Here is a 24,263-nt window from a genome sequence, read left to right as displayed (position 1 = left end):
GAATGATTTCAAGTAACTATATACATGGATGCAATTCTGCACAAAGGCATTTTATTACGAGCAGTGGAGATTTACTAACGGGTTGTAGCTCTGGTAGTCGCCACCATAGCACCACGTCCTGTATCTCACAGGCCAATGGGAGATGACATAGCTCCCCAATGTCCCTGTCCCATCTCAGCTGCCTGAAGGAAACCAATGGAATTAAAAAGGCTTGATTTGAACTGAACGCTGTCATCTGGATGTTTAAAATGGAACGGAATCAATTTGATCTGAAAACCTAAATGATAACATAATTGGAGGCTAAAGTGTTGTTGGCTCCTCCTGAAATGCAATTAGAGAGGTACTACTCGCATTGTGAATAGCACACGTTTAATCTTAAACTATTTCAGAAGCTCCATTTGTGTAGGTTTTTGCTCTGCATTTGCAGGAGAGTTCCAGCCTGGGTTAATAATACAGTGACAGTACTTCACAATGCTCTCCAATGTACAGAAGTAGCTATTAAACTGTCAACAGCACTAAAAGATGATATTTTGATGGCAACGGATAGGAACCCCATCTTCCTGCTCGTGCTACTCAACATTTCCGTATCTTTCAAGCACAGTCAACCATGATTTGTCACTGACTTGCATACATGACACTGGCTGGATAGGTAGTCTCAGCTACAGCTGTGTCAGTCAATTTTTTCAGGCAAAACTCACACAGCTCTTCCCTTTTCTTTCTCCTCTCTTGCACTCGTTCCTGTTCATCATCTACCTGGAGACCTCTAGAGAAGGTGCAGGACATGCCAACTTTGCTGCTGAAGCTGTTCTGCTGGTATCGACCTGCATAATCCCCTTCCACAGCTGCAGCCAGAGATATCATTATATATATAGAATAAAGAGCAAATTTGGTCTCAGTACATCCTACAGGGAGACGTTTCCCAGTGCCAAGCTGGCCAATACCTGTCTGGCTATCTTCTCCGTTGCTGCTTCGCTTTTTCTTTAAAGTTGCATGTATCCTAAAGGACATTTTCAACATTTAGTGCAGGTGAAGAAATAACGTTATTTCATGAAAATATATTTTTTGGCCATTGTTCGAAGTCCACCATAGGAGGGGGTGACCTCAGCAGTGATCTCTGTAATTATCACCTTGAAACCCTACTGCACCTGCAATCTGGAAGAAACAGCAAATTCTAGTTTCTGCCAAAATCTAGCAGACGATTATCACAGACTTTTCTGTCCCTGCTGCAGTTTCAAGCTGGCGACCAAAGTCCTAAAAGTCATTCAATCCCATCTGCAACAAACACAATAAAGTTGTGTTTTTCTTAGTCTAAAACAATCTAGAATAAGAACATTAGAGGCAGAAATAGGCTTTGCTGGTAAGTTCTCAGGCAAAATCAATTTATCTCATATCCTTGTGCTCCAAGTTGTTTTTCTTTCTTTTCTTAAGCAGAATGATGAGAAAATAGTGGGAGGAAAAGTTCATCCACTCACTCAGGTTGTTGCCTCAGAAAGGCTCAGCAGCAAACATTATAAAGTCTTTCATGGAACATTCATCAGCCCAAGCTGCGTCACAATAGTTCTCTGGATGAAATCTTCACAATTTTTTTTTTATTTATTTAAATTTTACCAAAATCACTATATGCAACTGTACTGGAGATTTCAGTGCATTACATGACCACAATACAATGCTGAGAGGATTTTAAGGTATTTGTTCTTATTTTCTTTCCATTTTAAATCTTTAAACCTGTTCTAATTCTTGTAGCTTGTTGTTTGCTTGGCAAAAGCACGTCTTCTAGAAAGGTATCTGGGAAATGTAGAGGTCAACAGCGTACTCAAGTTGATTTTTGTAGTAGGTAATCGCCTTCTCCATTAGAAACATGTACCCCAGAAGTACTTCTGCTGAGGTATTTTCTCCTTGTAAAGCTCTTTCTACACTGTAATCAAGGTAACTCTCAACATCCTTTTTGTCAGCAAACCAGGCCAAATCACATATTTTTGAAACATTTTCCCTTAGTGAGTTCAAATAATCTGAGCAGCGATTTTCTACTCTCTCCTATTTGCCAGTGTCCTATTAAGAATGTGGATACCAAAACTAAAGCCATATCCCCGTGCTCTTCTTAGCAGCATCTGATAAAATGAAAATAAAATTGTTTATACATCCTGATGATGCATTATATAACTAGACAGGTAATTGATTAAAGAAGCCTTTATTGTGTTCATTTACTAGTTTTATGATCGGTTAATCAGAATGATGATTATTTATTATTATTTTCACTTGTTATAGATTTTTAGATGCCAAACATTGAGGAAAATAAAAAAGTTTAAAAACCACTTTAAATAAAAATTAAACAGTCACACTGAAAAAACCCCAACCCCTTCAAAACTTCCTTTTAAAAATGATGCTGCAATAAATGGCTATTTTATTTAAAACAAAATTGTAAATTTGCAGGATTTCATTGCAGCCTTTTTTTTTTTTTGTCTTCCATATCTTGTACCTAGAACAGGACCATTTGGGAAGCCAGGTGTTAGCTATTTACCAACCCGAGAGGTCGTTACAGAAATATGCTCAAAACCACGTGTGAGGAGATTTCCTCTTAACTTTGCTCAAGGAGCACTTCAGCGACAGAGACCGCCTTCAATATTTAAGTCCAGAAAATGAAAGATTCATGTGCTGTAGCTGGATATTGGTGCTGCAGCCGAACAACCCGCATCTGCCCGAGGTTGAGGCTGCCCCAACCGCATTTATATTCCGGCCGTAAAAAAAAAAAAACCCTGAGTTTAGGGACACAAATTCTAACCATTCAGCCTAAGGAAACGCAGCAGCCCCAGGTTTTATCAGCGCCGATAACCCTCATTAATCCAGCGAGCTTTTCCTGGAGACAAAGGACAAAAATGAATCGCCTGGTCGGAGCTGCCTGAGCAGCATGCTAATGCAGGGAGGTGGAAGGAATGAATTATTCATGCCCTGAGCGGGCAGAGCCTGGTTTTCCCTGTCACCATTGCAACAAGTGGCGGCCATCCCGGCCGTTGCGTCCCCTGGGAGCGCCGAAATGTTTTCTGGAGAAGGGAAGGTTTCATGCCTCCGCCGGCCTCGGGTGGATTTTCAGGTGAAGCCTCGCGGAAAATGGACCCGGGAAACGGCGTCTTTTGTAACCCAGATGTACTTGACCGTAAACTGCTCTTCTTGGAAGGAAACGGGTCACTTTGGTGAGTTTGTGCAACTTTTATCCACTTCTGAATCTGCTGTAAACTCTTTTCAGTCTAACGTGACAGTGGCGTGCAGTGTTTCACCAGTCTTTCTGAAAACAGTCTGTGTTCTTTTCACTTTTAAAATGACTTAAAGAAGCCTGAAAAAGCATGCAATACCTTTGTTTTTTAACTCCAGGAAATAGGCAAGCAGTATCTGCAGAGCTCACACTCAAGCGCACACTTAAATTGTATTTATTAAAATTTTCAAATCCCTGTAGCACGCTGCTAAAACAAAATACATTTATGACCCACGTCCGATTTCTTGCAACCGAAACCGAAACTAATGTAATTCAGTGTCGAACTGGAGAACCTGAGAGCATGCGTGTTATTTTTCATAAGGAATATTGGTTCCCTGCTGTAAGTGTGGCTTGTGTTGTTGCTCTTTATTCCGTTCAAAACGTTTCTGATTGGGCTGGGAACAGGAACTGAGACCTGCGTAACATTCTTACCATGCGGCAACTCTTCTGCTGTTTCATAAAATAGTTGAAAAGCATTGGTAACTTGCCCAATTTTTCTAAGGATAGAGAGGAAATACATTTTGTATGTAAAGCATATGGCAGTGATGAACTAAGGCTAGGCTTACCACTTCTGTCTATGGTGGAAAGCGTTGAAGTGTTTTGCTATATTATTCATTATCAGTAAAGCTACTTAGAATATTTGTTTCAATTCTTTATCAGATTATTCTTATTTTCCAGTAGTGATACTGTCAGTATTGCCTGAGGACTCTTGGGTAATTCATTTCTTGGCACAGTTAAAAAATTGATACAAATAATCAGCTCCCAAGAGCAGACACTTTGTATAGGAGCATGAAGATGAAGTAAATAATAAGTTTTGATTGTGGATAACAAGCTCTCCTGCTTTTATTTGTCTGCTTTTAATTACACAATCCAGATTCTGCTGCTTCTACTTTATCTTTTGTTGTTTTGGTCATAAAAGCATTTTATTTGACATCCAAAACACAGCCAAATTTTGAAGGGATAAAAGTACAGCACAATGATAGCTAGTACTAACAGTAATTAAATGTGCTGCATTTTAAGAAAAGTAAAACAAACAAAACCAAACCAGAGGTGAAAATGGGGATATGTAAATAACGGGAGATATGCAAACAATGGATGTAATCCCGCACTCCTTAATCATGGGAGTAATCCTTATTCATGTAAGTAATCCTGTTGGTTTCAATAGACTCACATCAGTAGGTGCTGTAGCGTAAGGCCCATATTTTTCAAGGAGATAACAGCGTCTGTATTGCCTGGGTTTGTATGGTAATGCAATTTTAGCAACGTGTTTGAATGCATTAGTGATAATACAAAATTAGACTTTACCAAATGTCTAGTTGGTTCCTAAAAGTATAAAAGAGAAAAATGGAAGAACGTATTAGATGTGTCAGTAAGAAGGTACAGACCTCACATATTTCATTCGAAATGTGCTTATGCTGGAATAGCACTACTCACCCTGATGACTCTGTTTGTAGGTTGCTTTTTGGTACATGAGTATGTAAACTTTGCTGCTTTTAGGACAGGATGTAACTCTAGCAAAAAAAATCACTGTGGCACCCACTGTCTCATAAAGTGCATTTGAGTCTCCGTAAAAGTGACGTTGACAAATACTGTTCCTATGTCTGATTTAAATATATGAGGGTTGTGGTAACTTCCTGACAATGTGTTTATTGCCCTTACGGTCTCTGACCTTGCCAAAATAACACCTGCAGTTCTGCCTTGGGAATAGCACACTTGTACAAACGTTGTGGTTGCGTTACCCTCCTCATGAGCCCAACTTGGCCCTTCTGAGCTTTCCACTCCAAGACCACGGAGCACTGCCCTGTAACCCAGGATGGGGCTTGGGAGCACCTGGGTACCCTTTCCCAGGCAGCACATGTGTTAATGAGGGAAAGCTAATTACTTAAAAGCTTTTAGTCCAATGGGGTTGAGAAGTATAAATAGTCATGAGCAGGTCCTGATGCTCTGCAAGCCATCAGCCTGTGTTTGTGCTGGGTGCCAGCACTGGGGGTGTCTCTGGCTATTGTGGTCACTGCTGTGTTAAGATGCTTCCTCTGTGGAAATAGTCTCTTGCTTGTGCCGCAAAGGAGCCAAAATAGGAGTGAAGTAAAAATGCAATGGATGGTGGTTCTGGACTGAACATAAAACTGATGCTTAAGTGGAGTTGATAGTAAGTAGATGTTGGCTTATTGTTCGTTGCGTTGAGATAACAAGAAACAAGTGATTCTTCTTCATCAGCTTCGCTGCATAGCAGAGATTTGGTGTTCTGTATTTGCAGGTGAGGTACACTGTATTCTTAGTATCTCTTTGCACACAGCTTAATGCTGAGGCTATATGGCTCTTATGAACAGGAGAGTGCTGGAGGCAATAAAATGGCTAGTGCCAAGAGGTTGGAAAGACAAACTAGGAGCCGCTGCCAGGGCGCGACTGGAGTAGCTATTGGGAGCAACGTTTCTTCTCATTTACTCCATGCAGGGTCCCAACAGGAGCATTAAGTCTCTCCAGGTAAGTCCCTTTCTGTCCCCTGACCCCTGCCCATGGGGTCAATTCCTAATTCCTGGAGAAGTTCACAAACATTGGTTGTACATTAACTTGAACTTTATAACTGCAGTTTTGAGGGTAGTTTTTTCTACATCCTTTGTAGAAAAAATAAACAATAAATCCCATGCATCTATTTTTGTTTAGGGCTCTCCCTCTGGCAACTGGCAGAGTTCAGGTGTTTTAATTTTTACAGTTTTTTTGAATTTTAGAGGTGATTGTTTGCGTAAACTTATTGAATTGTCTTTAAAACTTGGCTAAAGAAAGGTGCTCTAGAATGGTTCAACTAATTTTTATACCAAACGCATTGTGTGCAGTAATTTGGAGAACCCTGTGGTTTTTTTTTTCTTCTTTGTGCATACATGCTATGTACAGTGAGAGCTTTTTTTTCTGTCTAGAATGGTTCAACTAATTTTTATACCAAACGCATTGTGTGCAGTAATTTGGAGAACCCTGTGGTTTTTGTTTTTTTTTCTTCTTTGTGCATACAAGCTATGTACAGTGAGAGCTTCTTTTTCTGTAATCACTGGCATGTTGTTCTCATGTCTCTCTTCATTAGAGGATGCTCATCTCTTCTTGCTTCCCACCCCAGGCAGAAGGCAGGGGGATGCATATTCTCCACTATTGCCCTGGATTAGAAGTTCTGTGGGAGCAAAGCTATGGGTGGGCAGGCTGTGAACGGTGTTAAGAGCAGGTCCTTCATGGTTTGGCAGCATTCCCTCCTTTGTGTAGGATGTGTTTTGCTGCTCTCTGGGGTTGCTGACACAAAGGCAGGGCATTGTGGCTGTTTGCCTGGCTGTGGGCATTGCTACGGTTGAGGGACTTTGCCGCATCAACATGGAGCGTGCTGAGGTTTCCTACTTAGGGCTTCCATTGCAAAGCTTGTTTAAAGAGTTGTTAGGTAAGATATTTGAAATAATACCAGCCTCTGCTTCTAAGTTCAAGTAGCGCACGAAATAAAAGGCAAGTTTTAAAGTGCAGGTAGAGGAAATTTTCCAGCTGTTGTTTTGCAGCTGGAAGCCTGCGGCAGAGAAAGCAGAAAGACTGGAAGCGCCAGCCTGCAGCCCGCACAGCGTGCACATTGAGCAAGGACTGGGAGCGCGGCCCTGAGAAAGCCGAGCGCTGGCTGGATATCAGCCAACTGCTTTACTGGTGCCGCAGCTCAGACCCACATGGCAAACCTCATCGCAACACAGACACTGGCTATGGAGCAGAGCCTGGAGCAGGAGACGTGTCCTATGGACCTGTCCTTGAGACGGGACGTGCCACATTTGTTGTGTGTAGGAGCTCAGGGACAGCAGTTCCACGTGTGTGGCTGGGGAACAGTCTCCAACAGAAGGGAACCCCAAGGCATTGTGGACGACTCAGTCTTTAAGCTTAAGAAAAGACTAAACCAACAAAACTAAATTAGAAGCCACTAGAAGTTCCTAATAAGCTTATAAGTGGAAAAGCTAGGCTGGTAGGACATATGAAGTACGACAGCACAGGTGTGTATGAGCTTCTTAAAATGAATATTTTTCACTTATTCTCCATGTATTCCTTTGCTGTAAATCCTGTTCTGTGTTAGAGAGCAGCCAGACCTGGAGGAGCAGCAGTCTTTACCCTCTTGGTGGTCCAGCCCAACCCCAAGCTGCTATCTCCCCAGGGCATATTTCAAGTGTGTTCTTCTTCCATACAGCATTGCTTTTGTTTCACGTGACATTTCTGTCCCTCCAGAGAGGGAGAGGTGAGCAGGACAGCCACACTCAAACCTATGTGCATATTCCCAGGCCCAAACCTATCTCCGATTTCCATCGGTAATGTGCATTTATCACAATCATGTGATGGTGTAATGCATCAGTCCCACACCTCACAGTCCACCAGGAGCAACTGGGAAAATTCAGCATGAACTGCTGTCGGGCTTGCAGTGATTACTACTAGTTATTCTGACCATGTGTAATCTTTCCTCCACTCCTTACAAAGGATGCACAACCTCTTTCTGAGTATTGGATCCTGACTTGGTGGTGGTGTGTTACCAGTTCCTGCTTAGGAATTTATCAAAAACAACTGAAAATATGTCTTTGCCTTTGTATAAACCTTTTTTGATGATCAAAGACCATCAAGTGCAGGCTTTAGAAGGGACAGTAAACATGATGGTGCAGAACAAACATACAGTAAACGGTGACAAAATTAACTATGGCAGAATACTTTGGCTGTCTTTTTTGACAAGAGAACATAGATACAATTTCCCTTATATCTGGAGTATAGCCCAGGATAAACATGGGAAAATAAGAAGTGCTTTTAAGAGCAGAAGCCTGAGCAGAAGGTAGTGCTAGCTGCAGATCTCACGGGTGGTGTGGATCACCTCTGGTGTTGTGTTTCAAATCTGTTTGAATTTCATTGATTTCATTTATTTTTACACTTCTATTGATCTAGACTTCTAATGTCTCTTACAGCTGCATACATGTAAAATAAAGCTGAGAGGTCGATCTCTTGCATGATCTCTTGGTAGCTTGAAAGTTCAGCATTTCAGCCACGTAGGTGAAAAAAACACCTTCACAGATGTCAAATGATTGTATGAGTAGGTCAATCCTACCCACAGCTCTTGTAGTGAGGGCTGCTTTGCAAGTGCATTTAAAATTATTAACTTCTTTACTTTTTCCAATATTATCAGGGTTTGCCAGGCAAAGTTCCTCCACAAAGTCTTACAGGAGGAGAGTACTTTTTCCCCATGTAGTCAGTTTTTCTTAACAGCTTGCCTTTAGGCTAAATTATACTGAAAACAAGGTTTAATCAACAACTAAGTGGCTGGCTCTCGCTTTGCTAACACTTCATTCAACCATCTTTTTGCTCATGTGACTGAGTGGAAATGAGATACCCTTTAAATTGAAAGCGTGTGCTCACCTTCTTTAATAATATTGTGCAGAACTATAAAATCAGAGAAGGAGTCTTCAGTAAGGGTCCAAGCTAATCTGCAGATAACAGCACCACACTCCTCAGCCCAATTTTAAAAAAGGAGTTGAAGCAATTTGATTTCTTTCTCGCCTTCTGCCTCTAGAATTGGATGTGGAGAATCCAATGTGCATTGTCACGCCAAGTGTGATATACCACAGGGTGCATTGTATAGTCCTTTCCACGTGAGATAAAATAGTTGGATGGAGATATGGAACTAAATGAGAGGAAAGAAAAAGCTATGTACCAGAATGGACACAGATTTAAGAGGGTTGCTATGGTTTCTTTTATAAAAATCTTCCAGCCACAGAAATGACTCTTGTGAACGATGCTCAGCGTCGGTGTAAGGAAACACGTGGCACAGGCAGCCCCGGCCCGCGTGCGCGGGGTCAAGCACACCAGCGAGCGATCAGTGCTTGGAAGGTGCTGAGCATCACCAGCTCAGCCATTCCCTCTCCTCTCCTGCAGATTAAGCTGCTGCCACTGTTATTTTCTTCTTGTAGTCTCCTCATTTTGCTCCCTCATATTTCTGAAATTCTCATTGTTAAAATTTTTAGAGCAGATGCGCCTTGCTGCTTCTTTTTTTTCTTTCTTTGCTTGCATATTGCCTTGAACAACAGCTCATGACCTAGTTCTGTCTTTTAATTGCTACTGCAATATGAATTTTAATTCCAGCTAAAGTCCAGATATATCGAGGATATGCAGCACATGTCAGGGCCAATGCCATTTATCTTACAGGCCAGTGTTTCCCAGCTCTTTGAATTCAGGGAGTCCTTAACCTTTTTGGAAAAAAAAAAATCTTAAACCATCATCATGTATTTCAGTGTTGTCTGGTGATGGGAAATGACGATAATAACTGCTAATCTAAATGCTAATATCTATTTTCTCTTACAGCTGAGTTTGTTTTACTGTTCTTCAAGCATCTACTGAAAATATTAATGGGGATGAATGTGAGCCTTGTGCTTGCATCCTCCAGCGCCCAAGTGAACCTGGTCATGGGTACTGACACCTTCAGGGAACTCACTTCTGCTTATAGATACTTAATTTTTTTTGCTTATTTTCATGGCCATTTTTGGTAGCTTATGAATGTTAGTGAGAGATGATTAGTGGGTTGTCAAGAGCTGTAGGTACTATGCAACTGGTGGAGGTCATACCTTGATGAGAATCAGGTATTTGATTTAGCATGCTCCAGGAAAAGTACACTTTTTGGAATAATGTAAACTTTTTCATAAAAAATATCTTTATTTACTTCTCTACACTGGCTACATTTACTGCCTTTTGAGCACCCCACAGATTTCCTCTGTCAATTCACATTTAGCTGGTTTGCTTGGAGATTTTCCTCTTTTCTCCACTGAAATGGGTAGCGAATGCAAATTATTAATATGTCTTCTACTGACTGCTCTAGAAAGGGCTTGATTTTAATTATTCTATGATTGCAGCTTGTGAAAGACACTGGAATCCTTTGGGAGGAAAAAAAAAGAAAGCGTATATAAAAGCATAAACTGGTTTAAGTTAGAGTAGATCTTGAAATGCTGGGATACACTAGTGTTCAGTCAGCACAGAAGTTTAAGTGTTCATGTTACAGAAACTGCAGAATAGAGAAAAAATAGCAGTTTCTGGTCTGCATGTAAGCACATGCTACCCAAAGCATACTTCACAAGACATGTGTGAGCAGAGTTACTTCTTTGTATTATACCAGTTGATTTAGAATGCAGAAAAAGAGAGTCAATAACAGTCTGGAGAGCCAGGGGAGGAGCAGAAGGTTGAGGCAGTGGAAAGGTGGCTGGGAGGAGAGACCCGGGGAGAACAGAACATGGGCACATTTGAGTTGAGTGCTGGTGAAAAAGTTGGTAAATCTGGAGTTAGGAGCAGCGCAGCTGCCTGGATTCTGGCTTCATAGGCTCCTCCATAGTCAAGGCTTAGCATCATCTTTGGGAAGGTATGTGGAGGAGAATACTCATCTTCATTGTTACAGCAACCTCTTTCTTGAAAACAACTTGCCAGACGCTGGTGCTTGCTGCCAAGCAAAGAATTAAAAGCACAGCTGCATCAAATCGTTATTGCACTGATATATTACAGACACGATGTATATTGCAACTTGTTCTCGCAGTACACATAATGTTACTGCCTTATATTATTACTGATATTTGATGTACAATACAGCTACATTTAATTAGCTAACTAAAATGCGTTTTCTGCCAAAGATATGGTGAGCAGGAGGGAAAATCACCTTCTTGGAGGAATGCCTCATAGCACAGTGACTGAACAAAGCAGATAGTACAGTCTGAGAAGCAGAAATTTAGTATATCAGTCCTGAAGACCCCCCAAAAATATGGAACCTTGTAGCTCAGATTTCACAAAACAAACCAGCAATTTAGCTGTAAAATAAATCTCTTTGAAAGGAAACTGTCATGATACCACCTACATTTTAGAACAGCAGATTAATCTGAAGGTTATGAGTGAGATAGCAGAAAGATTCTTCTGCATCTACTTTTATGTTTGGGAAGAAGACCTTCTGTTCCTCATCCAGGAACAGTGTGAAGGCTGGACTCTTGCCTTAAGTGAAAAATCCAGCTGTGGCCCAGGGAGTCATCTCCAATACAACCACTCTTATATCATCTTCTTGATGCCCACTGTCACAGTGGCAACATGAGATAGTTAAATAGGATTTGATCTTCTTTTTGCATCCTCCGCAAAGGCAGGAGAATGAGGATTTTGGCCAGCAACCTGCGTTGGTCTCTCAACTCATCTTCATGCAGGTGATGGCAATGTCTGTGCTGCCATGTTGCCCAAAGCCAAAACACAGAACCTTCCCCCAGCACGTGAGCTGTTAGCAATGGCTTTCATGCCCTTCTCTTCTCTGCAAAACAGGTTCCCCAGAGAAGTTGTGGAAGCACCCTCCTTGGAAGTGTTCAAGGCCACGTTGGACAGGGTTTTGAGGAACATGGTCTAGGGAAGGTGTTCCTGCCCATGGCAGGGGGCTTGGAACGAGGTGATCTTGAAGGTCCCTTCCAATCCAAACCATTCCGTGATTCTCTGTGGGCTGATTTGGTTATTGTACATGGGGTGAAGATGTGGGCAGATGAGCCCGACACCACTGTAAGTCCCTTGTCTCCTGCAAAGGGAAAGATAAAAGGGCTCATAAATGAGTCTCAGCCCTCTTCCATAAAACTAAGGAGTCTTCTCTTACTCGAGGCTCATCAGAACCTCTTGCATACCCTCAGCTTTTTTCACTCCGTGAGGCTGATATAGGATGCAAGGGCTGCTGTGGGGCAGGACCACAGCTCCTGGTTGGGGCAAGTCTGTGTCAGTACCTGCAAACCTCTCTCTGAATGAATGGGACTGCACAGGGAAGTGTCCAAGGAAAGAGGGCTGAATGTGGGGTTGATAGGCTTGTGCAGAGTTTATGAGCTGTTTTGGTGGCTTCTTCCAGGAGCTCATCCAGCTTGGGGAGAGAAAAAGTGAGAAAGAGCCAAGGAGGAGAAAACTGAGGACCAGCTTAATAAGCTCTGGGCAAATTTGTGCCGGTGTCTGCATTTCACAGGCTGGTGACTGAAATCATCTTATGCTGAGTCTCTGAGAAGCAGCAAAGGAAGGAGTGAGCAAGGGGCATTTTTTTCTTGTGCTGGGACTGCCTTTCCAACCTCCCAGCCAATGGATCATCACAGCAGGTTACTGTATGACGGCTTCGTCTTAATCGTCTCTGCTCACTTACTGCCTGGATCTTCAGTGAGTTGCTCTGCCTTTTACTCACACCCGAATTCTGCTTTATTACTTTTAATGTTGTTTCTGTTCCTCTCTGTGCTCCTCAGGTATCAACTGCATTTTAGCTTGTTTTCAGCAACCAGCAATAATATTTCCGGAGATGATTCATTTCTTTGATTTGTTGTTGTTCTGGTGTCTGACACTTCTTGCGGAGCTCTCCCTGGACTCGAGAGGCTCTCTGCAGTACGTGTATCTTGAACACAGTTTATTTCAATCAGGGTTCCCAGAATTCAGTAATACTTCAAGCCAATTTCTACAGTAAATCTGAAAGCATTCAGCAAAAACATGTGCAGCTAGTGATCAGACATAATTGCCAACAATTTTACACCCACAGAATCCTTGCTTGGCTTTAACATTCCTGGAGTCCCATCTTTCCCATCCTCCCTTCAAGCAGGAATCTCACAGTTGCTAGGGGGTGGAATTTTTTATGCACTTACATATGAAATATTTTAGCATGAAGTGGAGAATTACCTTCACAGTTTTCTGGTTAATATTTGCTGTATTAAAATGGAAGGACCAAAATGCAGTGAGAAGCAAATCTCTCGAGGTCCAGAGGCCAGGTTTGATACAGGTACTATCCAGGCATTAAAAATATTACTTGAATCCATGTCTGCTGAATTTAACCAGAGCTCTGACAATTACAGGCTGTCACAGGAGACTTCCACTTCTACTCCTGACTCAATTACCCAGTCTCATGCTTCTCATAATATTACCACTACTGTAAATAAAGCCAAGTTTATTCTCTTTCTCCTGTTTATTCTAAGAAAATAAAGGAAATGGCTGACTTCTACCACTTAGCATCAAATGGAGCCCAATCCTTAGAGGAACTCTTGGCTGAATGTGAATTAAATATTTTTTCAGCAATGTTGCGTTTATTTTTTCAGCAATGTTGTGCTGAATTTTAAAAACAAAGCCTCCCATCTTTATTGCTGAGTCCCAAAGTCTCCCTAAAAGAGCGTTTAGTACATAAAGGATAAAAGTAAGAGATATACCTAAACAGCTTTGGTCCCCTTAACATTTTACAGACAAGAATTGGTAGTAAGCACAGTACTTTAACACACCACTAGATTATGTTTAGTGCTACTGTATTTTCCATTATGCATTCTGTTCCTTGTGCAGCCTAATGCTTGTTTTCCTTTTTGCCTATTGCACTCTGAAAATACGTTTACATTAAGCCATTCGCGACTCTTGGTCTTTTTCCGAAGTGATTAGTTGATTGCAGCTCCATAACATTTGAGTAGTTCAAATTATTTCTTGCACTTCATATTTGTAGCTGAGTCTGTCTATATACAACTTCTGAATTGTGTCCAATTCTGGGATTCATTACGCGTGCGTGTGTCAGGCAGGCTCCACTTGCCATTACAAGAGCTTTCCTTCTCTTGCTTCTTTTCCAAATGGAGTTGCACAGGCTGTTGCAAGAAAGGGTATCAGCAGAGGATCCTCCCTGCAAGTGCTCTTATGAAATGAAATTCCTCTAAACCTGGGATTCCCAACACCATAGTGCTACTAGAATATTGGATAAGTTGCTCCTAAATGCCTTCCTAGATGGACTTAACTGAGCTGCGTGAGATAAATGACTCCATACCTCAAAAAAATGTCCATATCTTGTAGAGGTCCTTGCTGTACCCCTATGACTCTGTCACCTTCCAGGTCAGGGGAGCTCTCCTTCCAAGACACCCCAATTAGCTGCGAGGCATTCAGGCTGGTGCATGGAGAGACGAGATGAGATTTGACTTCATGTCAAGGGTGATATTGAGGGTTAAGGTCTGTGAGAAAGGGTAGGAAGTTTGGGAGATGGGAAATATTTTGAGGTCCTGGGTAGGTAGGTACAGATCTGATATGGTTTAACAGAAGATGAAGCAATTGATGCATGTCTTGTGCTTGTACGCACATGGCTCTCTGGTATAGAACATGTATCTTTAGTTAGTTCAGCCACGGGTGATAACACAATGTAAAGAAAAAACTGGTAGTAGGATGGAAACCCCATGCAAGAAACGTGGCTTAGCAAACAAGGGTATATTCTGTGTCACCTCTGTTGGTTTTACAGCAGCAGAAGGAATGTCAGGGCTGCAGACATTGGTTCTTATTTTTTAATTTACTTCATTAAAGTACTTTTTTTAGTGCAAAATTCATGAGCAGTCCCTAGAGGAAAGAATTTCTTTCAGCAGAAGACTGCCTCCCCTGTTCCTGTTGTTAAACTGGCCCACCCTCCAGCCTGGCTCGTGGGTTTGTTCTGGGAACTGGGAAAATACGCTTCTGAATCTCAGGGCCAGGGTCCATCTCCTGTCTCTATAGCGCTTTAATGAGCTGTTTACTTATAAGCAGAGAAACTAGCTGAGACACCTGACATGAAGGAGTGGATTTGAGCAATGGATTCCAGCATCTCGGATAGTGGTAAGAGGTGAATTGTACGTGTGAGAGGTCAACTATTGCATGGAAATGATGCTTCTCCAAACCCCAGAGCTTGGCACAGACATCCAACCTTCACCGTGCATGGATTGCACGTCCATGTGCCCAAATCTACCATGGAGCACGTGTCCATGTGCCAAAATCCACCAGGATCCACAAAATGCCAACAGAAAGAAAATGTGGTATTTGCGTAGAGGTTTTACCCAGATTCTGCTGTTCCCTGACTGGGGAGAGGTGAAGTCTCTGGTTTTGGGCAAACGGTTCCATCAGAGATGCTTTGCATTAAGAAGACTCATTAATGCCACGGGGCTGTTTCTGAAGATGAAGAGTCGTTCTTTCACAGTGCAGGAGTTTTAACTGTGCCCTGGCTAAAGATTACCTCAACCTGCTATAAATTGAGATGTTTCACTAATTGGTTTCTTGGTTCATTAGCCAAATTGTGTGGATGAGGGAAATGGAAAAAGCTCAGAATGAATTTCCCTTGCAATCCTTAATGTAAATGGTGAATAATAATTTTACGTTGAACAAAATATGTTATGTGATTTGCGGTGATGGTGTTAATTTTCTACTCCGGGATCATTTGCCAACTTTAAAAGAAAATGATCCTCAGCTCTAACTGGTATCACACCTCTGGCATGGTGTGACACTAGGTAGGAAAGTATAACCACTTTAGTACAGTGTAATAATCTCAAATTTTTATACAGAAACACTTTGTCATAGGAAGTTCCTCCTCATATATTGCTGTAAGGAGTGAGACAGCAGCGGTAAACAGCAAAAATATTTAAAAGTCAGCTTTAGTGCAGTGGATGCCGTGGCTCTATTTCCATTACAGCCATCTAAGTAACAAAAATACAAAGTGTCCCTATTTTGCTCTTTCCAGTGCAGTGCACTCAGCTAGAAATCAAAGATTAACTCTGAGAAGCTGAAGGGAACAAATTCCTCAAATTCATCAAAGTGAACGCTGTAGAATTTAATCTGTTTTATGAATTTTCTACCATTGATTGTTGTGGCATGATTGGGGCACAGCAGGTCATTTGTGAGCACTGAATTGCTGGTTGCGTGACAGGAAAAAAAGAAGGCTAAAAGAAAGGTTAAATTAAAGAAGCTGCTAGAAGCTATTTTTGTAAGATGAATGTATATTATCTAAATTAATGACAGTAAACCTCCAATTAGCTGGATGCCGATGCAGAATTACAGCTTTATAAGGTAAATGCATATTTTCTCGAGCCAAAGGGTTGGGTAAGGGAATGCTTAGCCTGCATCTGTGATGGGGTTACAGGTAGGTGAATGTTTTCTGCACGTTGGGACATGGTGACCTCAGTGCTGTGGCTGGCAAATCTTTACAATAAATCTGTCATTGTTTCCTAACAGCAATACAGGCTATGAAACTTATGACCTTGTTCTCCAGAGTATCCTGTAATATGGGATGGACAAAAGCTTTGAATGTGCTGCTTTGTTTTTCACCAAACAGCTTAGCTTTTATTTTAGATCAGAAACTTCTTCTTCAGCCCCTGTGTGTGGTTTTGGCACAAATAATTTTGAAGTAGGGCCTCTAAACTTGTTTCTGTTTTGTTAATTTATTGAATTCCTCTGTAAATACACATCAACAACAGCAGTTATGAACTCCCTTTGCCGTGGTTTTTGCAATTTTTACATACTAAAATAATTGTGTAATGGAGTTACTTGAACAATTTGCTCTTTAGAAAGGGTAGAATTGTCTTGCAGGTTATCTTTATGTGAAAGGTGAGTTAATCTCTTGGATGTGTCATCTCACAGTTAAACACTGCGGATGTTCACACGCACAAATACTTGCAGTACCCACTTAGCTGTGTGGAAGAATTTACCATCATTATGGCTTTCAATATCAGCCAAAAAACATCTGGTCTGTAAAATAAATAAATAAATGCCCTAACAAACAAAATCCCACCCCAACGGCCCAAAACCAACCAAACAAGCCCTCAACCTTCGCATTATTTCTTAAGGTCTGGTTTTCTTAAACATTTCTAAAGGACGCCCACAACGTCTTTTCTAGAGGCCCTGAGCTGGGAACACAATAGCAAAACTGGGTGAGAGCAAGGATCCAGTTACATTGTTATGTTGACTCTGGTCATTTCAGCTCACAATTTAATTATGCATTGTGCAGAAAAAAACATCTTTTAATGTGCATGTATCTACCCAGTAGTTTCACATTCTCCTTTACTTCTATGCATCTAACGAAAGCTCTCCGTGATTTTTTTTTGTAGATCTCTACCCTATTGCTTTTATTTGACTTTTGCTGACAAGCCTCGACTTAGTTAGTGTCAGTATTTTGCAGTAATGGTCTCCTTTCTGGGCCATTCTGGGAAAATATTGGTTCTTTGTATACTTCTGCTGTTTTAGGATGGAAATTGAGCTTAAGGAGATTTTGAGGTATTGCTCTGTGTGGTTTGTTTATTTGCCTAGTTTACTGTGTATTTTCCTTGGTTCTTGGCTCTGCTCCTTTGTCAGCCTGGTTTTCTGTTGTTTCTATATAATTTATACTGGAGTTTCTTTCAGTGTCCACTGATTTGCCTTAATCCCATCATATTTCTGAGGTGCCTGTAATATCAATATCTCCCTTTTAAAAACTAGTAGACATTCTGGATTACTCAGCATTTCTGTGCTATGTATTCTTATTTGAACTCACACAGTATTGCTTTGGCTGCTATTTTTATGCTCCATTTGTAAGCGCAGTATTCCTTGTCTTAACCGTTCTATGCAATTATTTTTTTTTAACCTGAGACTACTCACTCTGTCCAAAGATATAGAGGCTTTTATAACCAAGTTTTCTTCAGCTTTTAGTTGGAAAAAAACCCTACCAAAACCCAAGAAAAAAACCTAACCAAGAAAACTCTCATTTTTAAAAGCATTAACTGTGCTGTTCTATTCTGGTGTGGATGGAGCCAGGCTTTCTTTGCAGATCTCCTCCATGGTCCTCAGGGTTTTCCTAGTAAGACTCTCTTCTTCCCTTCTCTCTGTGGCATTTTCCTGCACAGGGTCTGCTTTGTTAGGGTGGGACTGTTTTATCTGTAAAGATTTGGAGTTTCTTCCCTATGTTCTCTTCTGTCTTTCCCAGTTTGTCTAAGTGACTATCCTGGGAGAGACTGCTCTCCTTCTGAAAGCTGAGTGGTATTTTCCACAGATGTAATCAAAGACAAATAGTTATATATGTTTCTTGACCCATTTCATCAGCTGGATACTGGCCTACCTTTTCCTTAATTCATTTTTTCCTAGCTTTGATCCTCATTGCTGTTTATTTTGCATTTCTAGCAATCTCCAAGAGACATTTAGCAAAGGCTTTGGATATAAGATGAATTCCAAGATCCATTCTCCTCATATTGTATTTTCAAACTGAAAACCTCTTGAAAGGTCACTTAAGGTCTTGAAATACTTGAGCGTGTAGATTGTTGTTGATTTTACTCGTGGTGATTGACTGGCCACCAAGCTCATCATGCTCTTCTGAAGACAGAGCAAGTGGATCAGGCCAAATGGTGTAGACCTCGTGGTGCAGAAGAGAAACCATTCCAGATGTGTGCGCCGTAGTTGAAAGAAAACACTGATCTATTTTGAAATGCCTCCAATGTTTCGTTCTTTTTCATAGCCCAGCAAGACAGCGTTTGAGTTTCCATAGCTCTGTACATCCCCGCTGAGATGCTGTGGTGACTTCTTAGAACATAGGAAGTTCCACCTCACCATGAGGAGAAACTTCTTCGAGGCACAGGCTGCCCAGAGAGGGTGTAGAGTCTCCTTCTCTGGAGACTTTCAAACCCACCTGGATGTGTTCCTGTGTGACCTACTGTAGGTGACCGTGCTTTGGCAAGGGGGTTGGACTAGTTGATCTCTAGAGGTCCCTTCCAACCCCCAACATTCTGTGATTCTATAATTCGCTGTCAGTGGCTTAACTGAGTGGTCTCAGTCATGGTGTTAATACCGTGGTTTTAGTTGTACAGTTGACTGTGGATGTGTGGTATGAGATAATGTGTTTATAGCTGGAAGCCTGGTTTGATGTCTTTCCACCAAGTCTGGCTGAAAGAAGGATTATTGAGTTCACAGTTGTACAGGCAATCGAAAGTAGCGTATAATTTCACGGGCATTTTATGGTAGGTTAAAACTCTGAATTGACTTGGGAATGACTGAAGATGGTTCTTTTATAAAGTAAATAAATAAGTAAATTAAAAATATAGCCACCACCATTGTATGTGCAAGGATCAAATTGCTTCTAAAACAAATGTATTAAAAAAAAAGTACTGAGGTTTTTGGTCAGATGATAACTTATTTCAGCATTGTCCTGTCTACCTATGGTTTTAAGCCACTTTAATTAGTCTTTTTTCAAAGCAGCATGATGAAGTGTGTAAACTTACATGTGTCATCTTAGTATGCTTTTCTCTTTGAGATCAGTATATTTCTGCTGCTCCACTCTGAGTTCATGGCCCTAAAATACTTTTCCATTTAGCTTCCATGCTTTAATGGTCCAGCTCTGCATTGACAAAATGCAGAATACTGAGTTATGGTAGAAAAATGTTAATATCACACAGTGAGTTTTTTTTTTCTTGGGAGAAGATAGATCATGTAAATGAAGCAGTCATTGCTAAGAAGCTAACAAAATTTTTTGTTTCTCCAGTACAAGGTGCCAAGCCTTTATAAGAAAATGGAAGATGGTAAGCACTTTATGCAACTCAGTATCAAAAATAAAATAGCTCTGTGTATGCCTCTTTGAAAAGCTGCAAGTCAATTTTTTTTGCAGTCAGAGAAAAAGTAAATTTTATATTATTTCTACAAGAGAATTAGCTTTTATTTATTTAAGGCAAACAGCGTTTATTATAAATTAGGCATTTGGAGAAACAGATTTTATAAAGACAGTCTCTTGGATTTACGATAAGGGTTGTGTGTTTGGTTTTCACCCCAATTAAATAAAACATTATCCTTAAAAAGCCCTATTAAATATTCTTCAGTTCTTATTAACTTTTCTTCAGTCCTGTGTAATCCTGTATCATCTAATAATTGGCAGCTGCACAGCAGCTGTTTTCTCAGTGCCTTTTGATTAATTCTCTTGCTGTTGCAGAGTGTAATATACCTGGTTTGTTTAGAGGAAGGGAATATGTTTCATATTTTTAAATCCCTTTTACTGCAGTTACTGCATCTTTGCAGATTTAATTAGGTCTCGGTCCCTTCCAAATCATGTAAGTCAAAGGTCCCATCTTACCTGTCCCTGAGGCATCATTACAAAGAGTCCCCAGATGGAGTCGAGTTTCTAACTGATGACTTTACCATATAGGGGCTAATTACTTCTAATCTTACACATTGATGAGACTGTATTTTATGTCTCTGAGCCACTGAAGCTAACTGCCAAATTATTCTCTACTGTAATATGTGGGTTATTTCTCCATTAAATGGACTGGCTTCACAAATGACAATCCCTTTCCCACCAGGCTCTTGCATTTTTAGCCATAATTATTTCTGGCACCCGGTTCCATCCGATGAGCCTTCGTTAATCTGCGTTATGATCTTGGATAAGCTGCTCGTGCCTGTTTGAATCCAGGAAAGGGTGAGCAGAGGGAAGCAGGGGAGCTGGGAGCCCCAGTCCTGGGGTGGCAGCATCTGGCTTCTTTGTTTAGCCCTGCCTTGAACCACTGACTTTTTTTTTTTATGAGCAATAACGTCCATCAGCTCTTTAAAAGAAAAGACTCAATGCTTTCACCTTCTGAGAGGAGGGAAAAAAATGTACTTGGAAGTCTATAATGCATGAAGGTGTTGGAAGCCTAATCTAGTATAAACTGCCTTCAGTCAGCCCTCTGAAGCACCAGGGAAGAGAAGTGAATATCTAAACAGCAGTAAATAACTACAATTGTACTCTGATTTCATGGCTATGTGTGATAGAGGTCAGTAACATAAAGCTGTTTATTTCTTCATACAAAGCAGTGGCTGTTATCATAACTTGCTGTAGGCAAAGGCATTGGACGTTCCTCATTCAAGAGAATATTATGTTTTATTACAGCATTACTTCATACCATATCAGCTTTTTTCCTTACTTCTTTCTGTATTAGTTTTGACCCAGCCTGATGGAGCTAACCTTGGGGTTGGCTCGCCAAAGGAGGACTTTCTTCCAGAAATCTGAGCATGAAGTTATAATAATTCGGGTTTAGTATATTCCAGATCTCAGTCCACCTCTGCCAATAAGTAACCGCTACCTGGAAGCTTCGGTAGAAAAGCAGGGAGTTTGGAAGAATATGTTTTTCAGATGGTGGAACTTTCCCTTGGTTAGTCTCAGGGAAATCAATAGTATCTTATTGATTCAGCTATTACTTTTTGAGAGCAACAGGGAACTAAGTTGGCAGTGCTGTTGTGGGACGGAGGGTGGAAACCACCAAAATAACCCAAACAACAACAAAAAAAAGCCAAATAAGGACTCCCCAAAATCTCCAACCTCGAAAATCCTGGGCAAATCCTAGTGTTATCACTATGGCTACCTCAGCCAGAAACACTAACTCATACCCAAGGTACAGGAACATTTTGTGCTGGGTTTCAGTATTCTATTTAAGTTTAAATAAAAAGGCAACAACCCATCACCTAACTGCGGATTAATAAACTCTCCTTAAAGGTTGAACAAAGTATATAAATCTGCATTTATATACCTATTAGCATTAACATTCTGGCCAAGGTCTTAATCCAAATATTACTCTAATTAATGCTGTCATACATGTAGTATAATACGATGGTCCTAAATCAATATGACATAGACTAGACTGATCTTCCAAAATAGTGCTCTCCATTTAGGATACGAGAAACGTTTTTGCCTTTTTTTAAAATAAATAACATGAATGACTTCCTGAAATTTTTTATTTTAATTTTTTTGTACCTTATAGTTGACTTTTATCCCAAATATCCCAAATAGTATACTTACTTATGAGTGTATTTTTAATTTTCTTCTTTTTAAAAAGCCTTTTTTTTTTTCATCTTTAACACAAAGCTGAAATGAAGCATGCTGTTGTCCCTACCGTAGAGGGTATCCCTGTAGTGTGTGCCTGGGTGTAACATCAATATGTGCTATAGGATTTTGATTACAAGAATATATTAAGCAGTGTAGGAAAGAGTAACCCTGAATTTGCTTTTTCTTTTCGTTATTCGAGCTTAGTCTTTTGAGTGATTAAAACAGCACGTGAATCTTGTGCTAATCCTCTGAAGTTGGCGTCGGTAGGATTTTAATTTGCAGTAAATACTTCTGTTGTAAAAATTGGCTTTTTAGTCTCAAGTCTCTTGAATAATGCAGTACTCTATCGATCCAATACCTGTGTATACACGTTTGTTTATCATTCACACTAACAAAATTGCATATATGTATCCTGGGACACAAAATCCAGGATGTCTAAGCTTCAGATAATCCAGTATGGACATCTACCTGACCCTATCAGTCCAAGAAAATCAGGGTAAAAAGAAGATGATGTTGTGCTGTGAGAAAGGGGAAGAGAGGGTACATGCAACTCAGAGGAGAAGTGAAATTATTATTTCTGGAAGGGAGAATGGCGTAGTTAGTGGGAATGAAGTACTTCTCTGGCCTCTCACAGCTACCTGCAGTGGTTTTGTAGCTGGGAATTTAGCCAGGACACGATCTTCAAATAAAAAGTTTGCAGGACGAGCAGTAGCGTACCCACAATAACGCATCAGTTATCTGAGCCTACCCTGGGAGTATGGATGTGGAGCAAAAAAGAGCAGGAGCTGCATTTTCGCAAGGATTCAGAAGAAGCCAGGTAGAAATAGTTATTGTGTCTTGCCAATACACTTAGTAACGTGGTTGGTTAATGAGACTGGCAGTAGATAATCCACTGGCACGGTGCAAATCCTTGCAAGGAGGTTGGGTTAATAATTACAACCTATTCCATAAAATGCCGACCATTTCCAAGGGATTATTCTTTGGTGCTTTTGCTCGGGTTAGAGAGGGTGAGGGTAGAGAGTTGTGTTGCATCGTGGGAGATTTCAGCTGGGAACCAGCCCAAAATGGAGAGTGGAGATCTCAAAACACAACTTGCACAAGGGCCATAGCGATGTAGATAGGCTGTAGAGTTCTATGTCTAAACTAAATTTCCAGCTGAAACTTCCCTAAAAGAAAATTCCACCTGAACTTTACCAAAAGGTCCAGGCTCGCACTACATCTCTGCACAAGGACAAATGCCCCTCACACCCAAGCAAAGTTCCTTGCTCTTGGCTTCAGACAGTTCCTCAACTGGTCATGTCCCACTGGAACATCGGTGTCACCAGTGCAGGGTTGTGAGCTCTTAGCATAGTCCTTGTTAAGCTTGAAAATGCTCAGTAATGTCCTATAGGTCATTCTGCAGTTTCTAGGTGGAGAAGTTAATGGCAGTTAATGTCAGAGAGAATATCGATAATGACCGAAGGGGTTTTTGAAAGTGCATTCAGCAAAGTCTGTCTCCTGAAACTGGAGGACCTGAAGAGACCTTTGGGATCAATTCTCATCCCGAAGCACCCAGGGGAAAGACTGAAATTGAGAGGGGACAGACTTTGGCTGGGGGAATCTGCTGGATGAAGAGTGCAGCTAAATTATTTAATGACTTCTGCATTGACTCGGGATCAGAGATTGCTGTTGAACAGAACAACTGTAGGACAAACAAAGTGGCAGTGGTAATCAGCCATAACAACTTAATTTTGCCTTTGATAGACAATTACTTCAGCATTTTGTTATACTAAGCTCTTCATCTGTTACTTCACATTGCGTTTTTCCAGGTATTCGCTGTAGTAAAACCTGGTATCCAATGCTATGTCTATCAAAATAGACACATTCAGGAAGGTGGCAGCTCTGGTAATAATTTGCTACATGGCTTTAAACAGGACAGATGTTGTACATGATTATGTCTAGGGTACAGCAATACTGGGTTCAAGAAGTTGCAGCATCATTAGATTGGCCTCCAGCACTTAACTTTACTTTAAGCCTCTCAATTTCCATAATCTTAGCATGGCATTTCTTTTCTTTTTTTTTTTCTTGAGAGAACAAAACAAGATGAAATTCAAAATACAGATTAACAGCAAAGACATCATTTAATGAGCAGCAGAGCTGACGAAGCCTGTGAGTCCATACCCTGAGCCCCAAGAGTCGTTCTCGTGCTCTTCTCTCCTCCTTGCATGTCCTTGCTTGTCCCATCTTCCATCTGCTTCCCATGTCTCCTTGCTGATCCCAGGACAAGGAGCAGCACCCACCACTGTGGGTGTCCTGCCCAGCTGGTAAACTTGTCCTTAGAGCTAAGAGGAGAGACCTGGTGACCTTCTCTCTGTGGCAACCTCTCATTTTTTTCCAAGCCATTGACTTTTATGGTCAGCTTGTTGGAGATAAGTGTCACGTTGCTTAAAACAGCCCGCAAGCTCAAAA

At 40.9% G+C, this 24,263-nt stretch overlaps 1 protein-coding gene across 1 annotated transcript in view; it reads left to right on the top strand.

Annotated features, from left to right (window-relative positions):
• Nucleotides 1-3,031: 3,031 nt before the first annotated feature.
• The window catches only part of LOC104272499 (centrosomal protein C10orf90-like), a 65,498-nt gene continuing 44,266 nt past the window's right edge, over nucleotides 3,032-24,263 (top strand). Inside the window, exon 1 of the mRNA XM_009867511.1 lies at nucleotides 3,032-3,188. Within this exon, the coding sequence (XP_009865813.1) occupies nucleotides 3,032-3,188 (157 nt within the window). The remainder of the gene's footprint in view (nucleotides 3,189-24,263) is intronic.

Source organism: Apaloderma vittatum, unplaced genomic scaffold (assembly GCF_000703405.1).
Source record: "Apaloderma vittatum isolate BGI_N311 unplaced genomic scaffold, ASM70340v1 scaffold12294, whole genome shotgun sequence".
Classification (NCBI taxonomy): Eukaryota; Metazoa; Chordata; class Aves; order Trogoniformes; family Trogonidae; genus Apaloderma; species Apaloderma vittatum.
The sequence above is the reverse complement of the archived record's forward strand: the minus strand, read 5'-3'. Positions and strand labels throughout refer to the sequence as shown.